Source organism: Periplaneta americana, chromosome 2 (genome assembly GCF_040183065.1).
Source record: "Periplaneta americana isolate PAMFEO1 chromosome 2, P.americana_PAMFEO1_priV1, whole genome shotgun sequence".
Classification (NCBI taxonomy): domain Eukaryota; kingdom Metazoa; phylum Arthropoda; class Insecta; order Blattodea; family Blattidae; genus Periplaneta; species Periplaneta americana.
In genome coordinates, this window is record NC_091118.1 from 76,375,074 (window position 1) to 76,384,405 (window position 9,332).

General features: G+C 35.2%; 1 protein-coding gene across 6 annotated transcripts in view; it reads right to left on the reverse strand.

Moving 5' to 3' along the window:
- Klc (kinesin light chain) overlaps window positions 1–8,796 on the reverse strand; it is a 675,112-nt gene extending 666,316 nt beyond the window's left edge. For 3 of the 6 annotated variants that reach the window (XM_069817989.1, XM_069817979.1, XM_069817987.1), the window contains exons 1-2: window positions 8,652–8,796; window positions 8,277–8,356 (exon numbers count right to left, since the gene is read on the reverse strand). In XM_069817989.1, the coding sequence (XP_069674090.1) occupies window positions 8,277–8,317 (41 nt within the window). In that variant the 5' untranslated portion in view covers window positions 8,318–8,356; window positions 8,652–8,796. The other 3 variants (XM_069817988.1, XM_069817981.1, XM_069817980.1) reach the window with 3 other exon arrangements.
- Window positions 8,797–9,332: the final 536 nt, after the last annotated feature.

A 9,332-nucleotide genomic window follows, 5' to 3' on the forward strand; every position in this document is an offset into this window, starting at 1 on the left:
GAGACTATAGCGTAAAAACAAATTAATAACATTCATTCAAACAAGAACGTTTACAATGATAGTAACACAAAACAAAAAAGATAATGCAAAAACATAAAAAATTTCATATTTGTATACTATTAAACAAAGCTTAAGATCTACATTAATATTATTAATCTAAATAACTAAACGAGAAAGGATAATTAATAATGTAAACAAGAAAAACAAAAATAAATGATTAACTTATACAAAGGTTATAATCGACACATCTAGCAACTTTTTAAAAATAAATTTTGTTAGACGAAAAATGTGTTTCTAACTTAATTTCGAATTTCGATAGTGTCTGGCAATCCCCAATGTCACTGGGTATAGAATTAAAAAAAAAAAAACCGTGGTAATGATACTGTATAGGAGGATGAATATAATGACGTTCTGTGATGAGGGATGGAAAGAAATGCTTGATTTTGATTGTTGTGTTGTGAGAAACTGAAAACGAGCTGCTAAGTAAGCAGGAGTAGAAGTATTCAAGAGCGTAAATAGCATCAGTATTAGTGAATGCATCATTCTTCATTCCTTCTGGCGAACCCATGATAGAAGCTTGAAGAATGGTGTTAATGATCAAATTTTCGCGTATTGCAGATGAATCTTAGGCCGGGTGCACACAGAATCAGACGCAACGCGACACCGCAACATTTTGCTTTACAATGCCTCGCGACAGCTTAACATGGTCTGCTCGCGACAACTGATTTGCTGGCTTGTGGATTTAGAAAACTGGCCAAGGCTAGAAAATGGCGTCAATGAAAGAGGACTGTCTATATGAAAAATTCCATTGTATTTTTGGTTATTATTTCCTAAGGATGCACAATACGCCTAAAAATCTATAGAATTGAAAGAATCTTAAAATTAAATACTACTAATGTAGTGCACAAACGTCATTTTGTATGTTTATGACTACTTCACGACTCACAATAAAGAAAAATAGTATATTACATAATGAATGATAGTATAGAGCAGAGAAGTAGGCCTACTACAAATTATTATTATCAATATTATTTTTCACCTGGTGCTTTCATCTCATTTGCAATTTCTCACATATTTTTAGAAACCACATTATTGTCGTGATATTGTTACAAATATTTTATAGAACGTATATTTCCTGCACTAAAACAACTAATTTATCTGCATCGAGCTCCATTATGAATAATCTGCAGTACACAACAATAGTATGTGTAGATAGTGAAAGCATACAATCATAGCCACTACTAACACATGCACAGTACACTGCAGCTATCAAACAGTCTCCTCGCAACGAACTTCTAGCAGTCATTCGATGTTGCCTCTCCATGTCTCCTTGTGTCTGCGTCTGATTCTGTGTGCACCACATAATAAGAAATCAATGGGAGACAAGTACCATGAGACTAAATGTCGCGCCGCTCCGCATCTGATTCTGTGTGCACCCGGCCTTACACACACACATTATCAGCACGCTGCAATCTCTCAGCTAGGTTATGGGTTACATTTGTCAGAAAGAAATCACAATTGAAGGGTTCAGAGCCATAGTGGGCCAAGCGCCATTTATTAAAAACAGAGAAAGCTAGGGTTAAAGTTAAGTGAATACCATAGTTTAATGAAGATTGACATATCTAGTTTTAATGTGTATATTTCATATTATTTGCTATATGTTTCCACTGAATTATGGTAATAAATTCATTTTAACCCTCATTTTCTACGGTTTTAGTATATGGTGCTTGACCCACTATGGTTCTGAACCCTTCAATTATCAAAATGGAGCATCACAAGCATCTGAATAAGAATTCTTTTAGGGTAAATGGTAGAAATTTTCTCACGTGGTTTAAAGAATGGCGCAAAGAGAATATTTTCTTACATATGTATGTTACCTGACTATTCCAATTTAGGTCACTGTCCATAAAGAAACCAAGATTCTTAACAGTTTCAGAATATTCTATTGATTTACTATTTAGCTTTGTGTATGGTAGGTTATCACTGCTAAGTGTTCCAAACAGACGATGTCCCATTACAATAGACTGAGATTTTCCTGGGTTTAATGTTAATCCAAAACTTATGAGCCCACATGGAGATAAAGTTCAAATCGTCATTTATTCTACTTATTGCCTCATTCGTTTGGTCGGGGTTCAAGCCGATGTAAATCTGTACGTTGTCAGCATACATGTAATATTTACAGTGCTTTATTGTTTTCGTAACATCACTGATGTAAATCATAAATGGTAAAGGGCCTCGACAAGATCCCTGCTGGACTCCAGACTTCACAACTAGCCATTCAGAAGAAGAACTGCCTCCTATGACACATTGTCGATGGTCGCCAAGATAGGAGTCAAACCAAGAGACAGCAATTTCAGAGAGGTTAAGAAATCTTAATTTGTGTATGAGTAGGTCTACATCAAATGTGTCAAAACCCTTACTAAAGTCAATCAGCGTCAATAAAGTCAGTTTCTTTGCATCAGAGGCCTTGCGAATATCCTCATTGACCTTCAACAATGTTGCAGTTGTACTGCGTCCAATTCTAAATCCTGATTGATAATCATCAAGTGAGTCGTGCTTGGTTAGATAGCTCTTTAGTTGTTTGTGAACAATACGTTCCATAACTTTCGATAAAGCAGGGAGGATGCTGATAGGTCTGTACTGGTGATCATAATCATTCGGACATAAAGGGGTCTTAATCTTGGGAAGTGGACAGATAAAGGCTTATTTCCATAGAGATAGGTAAGTGGAAGTCATGAGTGAAGTGTTAAATATACGGGTCACTGTTGGCAGTATTATCTCTAGAACTTTCTGCACATGCTTATTTTATCTACTCCTTCAGCTGTAGTGGTGATTTGTTTTAGTGCCGTTCTTACTTCAGTTTCTGTTAAGTAATGAAAGTAAAATTTGTCCCTTGTCAGTGGAATAGTTTTTATACCACAAATTAAAGTTCATTACATGTAATCACAGAGACTCTCTCATGGACCATGATTCAACTAGAAAACTTATTTAAGCAAGGTACGAGTCCAACACTGTGACACAAAATTCTGTAATAGACGTTCTCAAGAGGGCTTTGTATGCTACTGCTACGGGACTGTGTCGGCTACATTAAGGCTATGTTACTATAAGCCAACTGTTTCATTTTTTTTAATTCTGAATAGTAATGAGTGTGTTAAATTCAACTCTAATTTATCATCTCTTATTTCAAGAACACTTAAAAAAGATTAGCAGGCTACAAATTTACAGTTTAAGAATTTTCATTTCTGCCACGTGTAGAGGCTATATTATCTCTATCTTATTTTTTGCACATGCGCAAGACTCCTACTGTCAGCCTTGCTATCTAATTATTGTTCCCGATTTATAATTGTTTCTAAAGTCAATAAGTACTGAATATCATGGATATACTGTATGTCTACAAAATATGATTTTGTATGGGGTAAGCAAGCTTACAGTAACAAATAAATAAATAAAATAGATATAAATTAGTAATAGGAAGTGATATGTTGTGTAAGTGAATGAAATATTGTATAGTAAGATTTGAAACTATACTTAAGAATAGCATGTCACTATCACGGATCCAACACTTTAACCCAGCCCTGCCCACTGGTAGCATCAAACTCCCAGGGCATACAACGAGAGACAGGGAAGTGCACGGTACATCGTACTATTGCTGCCTACCTACCTACCTACCTACCTACCTGAGTCTGAGAGTCGCGATGTAGTGGATGTACAATCTGCATTGTATAGTATGGATTCGAACAGTAGAGATAATTTGAAGAGGATCCCTTACTCCCAGAAATATATTGGGAAGACAAATATTTCTTTCTTCAAGGAGATGACCGATCAATATGCCTGATATGTGGTACTTTCATGGTCAAAAAGAACTATAATGTGTAGGATCACTATAAAAACAAACATGCTGATACTTATGATTGGGTTGTAGGAGAAAATCGTGCAAAAATGACTGCGGATCTTAAAAAGCCCCACAAACAAGGTAGTTGAATTCTGAATAATAATAATAATAATAATAATAATAATAATAATAATAATAATAATAATAATAATAATATTATTATTATTATTATTTTATTAACGGCAGGTACTTCACTGTTCATTTTACTTGGTTATTTAACGACGCTGTATCAATTACAAGGTTATTTAGCGTCGATGGAATTGGTGATAGCGAGATGAGGCCGAGGATTTGCCACAGATTACCTGACATTTGCCTTACATTTGGGAAAATCTTCGAAAGAAAATCAACCAGGTAATCAGCCCAAGTGGGAATCGAACCCACGCCCAATCACAACTCCTGATTGACAGAATTATGCTAGTGACTAGACAGTAGTAATAGTAATAGTAATAATAATAATAATAATAATAATAATAATAATAATAATAAATATAATAATAATAATGATGATGATGATAATGATGATGATAATAATAATAATAATAATAATAGTAATAATAATAATAATAATAGTTTAACAACTCTGACAACTGATGTTAGCTATTAGAAAAGAATGTGTACTGTAATCTTGTGCTAAAATTGTTTATGTGCCAATGATTTTTAGTTCTCTATTTTGTAGCATACCAGTGAAGAAATGAATAAGGCTGCTCTGAGGGCGAGTCATAAAATTGCCCATTTGATAGCATAAGAAGTGAAATCTTTCACCATTGACTCTTTCATCAAGGAATGCTTACTATTTGTGGCAGAATCAGTGTGTCCCCTTGAAATCAAGAAGTTACAAACAGTAACTCTTTTTCACTAAACAAATACACATCGAATTTTGGAGCTAAGCAAAGATGTCGAAAGCAAATGAATTTTTTTGCTTATTCTCTTTGCCTGGACGAGAGCACAGGCATTGTGGACATAATCATCTAGTCATTTTTGTTCGAGGAATGGACAAGAAATCTTAACATTATACGTAGAAAAGCTATTGAATATCATTCCAATGACAGACGCCTACTTTCAATGCAGTTAAAGAAAGTGTACAAGAATCATAAGTGTCCTGGAACTTACTTGTTTCAGTTGCTACTGAAGGCGCTATATTGAAGGTAGGCTGTAATGCACGGTTTATTTATTTATTTTGTAGGTTATTTTATGACACTTTATCAACAGCTTAAGTTATTTAGCGTCTGAATGAGATGAAGGTGATAATGCCGGTGAAATGAGTCCGGGGTCCAGCACCGAAAGTTACCCAGCATTTGCTCATATTGGGTTGAGGGAAAACCTCGGAAAAAACCTCAACCAGGTAACTTACCCTGACCGGGAATCGAACCCGGGCCACCTGGTTTCGCGGCCAGACGCGCTGTTACTTCACAGGTGTGGACTAATGCAAGGTTTAACCAAAATTGTTTTCTGGTCAACAAATTCATTGTATACATTGTATCATACATCAAGAAACTGTTAAATTCGAAAAGGTCATGAATGTTGTAGTACAGAGTGCAAATTTCTTCAGAAGTATAGGACTTGTTAATAGGCAGTTCTGGGATTTTCTGAAGTCACTTGAGTTAGCGTAAGTTGATGTCATTTCTGTCATGTTAGGTAGTTGAATCATGGGCATATGCTGAAATGTTTCTTCCTTGTGATTAAAGAAATTAAGTTATTCCTCGATATGAAAGGAAAAACTTTTCCTTAGCTTAATGACCCTTCTTGGCTTGTAGACTTGGCTTACATTACCTTACAGATATACAATACAAATGGCTTTTAAGGAACCCACAGGTTCATTGCCGCCCTCACATAAGCCCGCCATCAGTCCCTATCCTGTGCAAGATTAGGCCTAATCCAGTTTCTATCATCATAGCCCACCTCCCTCAAATTCATTTTAATATTATCCTCCCATCTACGTCTCGGCCTCCCCAAAGGTCTTTTTCCCTGCCCATCTCAAACGTCTCGATTTAATGTTCCTAATTATGTCAGGTGAAGAATACAATGCGTGCAGTTCTCCATTCTCCTGTAACTTCATCCCGCTTAGCCCCAAATATTTTCCTAAGAACCTTATTCTCAAATACTCTTAATCTCTGTTCCTCTCTCAAAGTGAGAGCCCAAGTTTCACAACCATGCAGAACAACCGGTAATATAACTGTTTTATAAATTCTAACTTTCAAATTTTTTGACAGCAGACTAGATGACAAAAGCTTCTCAACTGAATAATAATAACCTTACAGATAATATAAATAATTTAAATGACCTTCACAATGCCTTGCAAGGCAAAGATCTTTTGATCATTCATTTTGCCGATAAAGTTAAAGCGCTTAGAATGAAATTTAGTTTGTGGAAGCAACAAATGAAAGACTACATTAGGCTCTATATCTCATTTTTCTATCTTAAACAAATTTTCTTCTAATATTAATTATTCTCAATACACTTCGTTTGTGACGTCTTTACATAACTTAGAAAAGGCATCTAAGCAAAAATTCACTGAAGTAGAATCTCTCCAGTTAGCTTGCCAAATGTAGGCCTACATGTCCCCATTTTCAATTGATGTATCCACTTTCCCCCAGAGTTCCAACTGGGATTAATAGATCTAAAACGTGACAGTTTTCTTGTGGAGAAATTCAAAGTAATAAATGACACAGATGTAGTTAAAGTTTGTTGTTTTTCACAAGACCACAAAGGCATGCAGCGAAAATAATGAGTACTCCCTCTGTTCCAAAATAAGGTACAGAAAGAGGTCATTAATTCTGTTCCAAAATATGGTATAGATTTGTTAAAGTTCTCAGTAATATAATGTAACTTCAATACATCTTCTAGATACTTATTTGTTTGATAAATTAACATAAGACGAACATAAAAATAAGGTACATTTCATTCTGTGTGATGTCAAATTAATAAAAGAAAAAACAAATATTGTTTTGAGAGAGACAAATTAACATAAAAACTGCAATAAATTACAAGCCATTGTAATACGACTGTTGTGCCTTAGATGTTCTATTCAACATTGACTGGGTTGGTGTTACATTTTCTGCAACAGGAACCCACAGCAAGTGCCTATTTGATTTCTGTTCATAATGAACTATTTAAATGTTATAGTTTTATGCACTGCAGAAGACTAGAAACATTCACAACTGCACTGTCTGATAGTCCTTTCACTACTGAATAGAATACCACACAGCAAAACATTTCGTGCACGCATGCACAATAATCAAACTTGTTTTGTTTGTTACTATACCATATTTTGGAACGAAGGGAGTATATGTTTGGTACCACTTACCTATGTGAGCAGGTTTACTCTACTCTGCAAATGTGTAAAACCCGCTAAAGATTTCACCTGACAGCCATTTGAAGTCAGTAATTTGGCTGCATTCAAATAAGTCTATATGTATATTCAGATATTAAATTTCACATCTCATAGCACAGAGACACATGTAGTGTAATCTCATGAAACTTTATGTACCAGTAGTGAAAAGAAATGGTCTTTGTGTGTTAAGTATAATGCAACCTCTGAATTAAACTAATCTTAGGCTATTATTGCATTTATTTGATACATCCAAGGACACATTCTTCATGTATAATACTAATAGGCCTAAGCCTATTAAATAAATGTTTAGAGAGAAGCATTTATTTCAAAATACAAATAAAAACCGCTCCATTGAGTAAAACACGACTTGTACTTGAGTCCGCCACTGCACACATCCTCGCGCACCCCGTCCACTTGCTTTCTGCACCCTTGATCCGAGCGACGGTTCGGAGCAGCTCCTTTGGCCAGGCCTGCTTTAACCAACGATACTTCACAGCAAAGCTACGGTTACAAAAAATTCGGTCCCTGAAGTGAGTACCAGCAAATGTACCAGTATTTCATTAAACAAAATAAAACCATTCAATAAGCCTAGACCAAAATTACCTACATGTAAGCTAGAGTAGCCTTAGATCTCTCTTGGCATGTTTTGCACCTCGCCGGCTATTTAATTTAAAAATATCTTAAATGAATATGTACGAGTATTCATCCTATTGTACATCAGTAGGTAAGTAGGCCTATACATGAGCATGAAAGCTCTACAATTTCTAATGTCAAAAGAATATCAATTAATATGCATTCTATGTCTACGTTAGAAAACGAATGTAATGTATTTCATTTCACAAATGATCGCGAATCGAATTAGAATCTACATGACAGACAATGAAAGACCAAGAAAAAGAAAAATGATACCGGTAGTAGCTGAACATATCATGTTCGTACGTCCCTTTATTCATGCTCACTAATATTTTACTTCTTAGGTCGAAGCACTGTGTGACTGGCACTAATAACAGAATATATATATTAAATATATATTACGAATTTTAAAATACTCACTGCTCTACACGCTCTTCCATTACTATTTCAGCAGACACCATACGGACGTCGGTCCATTGATCGGTTGGTCATCCGAACACCTGCAATTAGTAATTCAGTATTCGTGAATAAATTCTTAACAGAGGTAATACGAAGGTTACTTTCGCACAAACTTACTATCGTTTTTAGCTACAAATATATTCCTGAAGTATACCGCATGATGTCATTGATAAAATGGCGAGTGAGTAGTCACCTTTCAGGCCGTATTTAGCATCCAAACAATATCAGATTGTATTCCAAACACAACAATATAACTCAAATCCAATTCCAAACACTTTAATCCTATTTCAAATTAACAATGGTCATGAAACTGCATACAGAAATGAAAAAACTTGCCTGACAAGCAGCTCGTCTCGCCTTGTTCACTTTTCACTACTTTTCTGCCACCTATTGATAAAGAGGAAAACTGTACAAAGATGGCTGCATCCGGATGATCAGGATGACAATCTCTCTCTACCTCTCTTTCCCTTCTTTTTCTCTTATATTAATCTTTCTTTTTTTGCCTCGGTCCTCATACTTCTTAGACTTATTGCAGTTCAGTTAATCTTATGCAATATAAATTAATAGCCTACAATAACCTAAATACTCTATATATTATTATTTTATGCGTAAGCACGGAAGGAAGAGTACATACATGAGTACAGTATATTATACCTTTTTTTTTTCATAACTCTGGTCTCGCTCTTGCAAGAAACGTCATTGACTAAATCAGCACATTCTAAGAAACATTATCTGTTCCCGTAGTCTTATATATTGTCAATTTCTTTTTCAAAATTATAAACTGCAACTGCTTATTATACCTACTGTATAATAAGTCTGGTACCTACGTACGTAACGAAATATAATAAAATAACTTACTAATAAGTATACTGTACTGTACATACAAAATTGCCTGCGTCATAGAGTCGTGGTCTAAGGCATGCCTGGACTCGAGTTACAGAATAGCGCGGGTTCGAATCTTTGTGGGAAAGGAATTTTGTCATGAAATTTCGGCCAGTGTATGGGACCAGTGCCCAT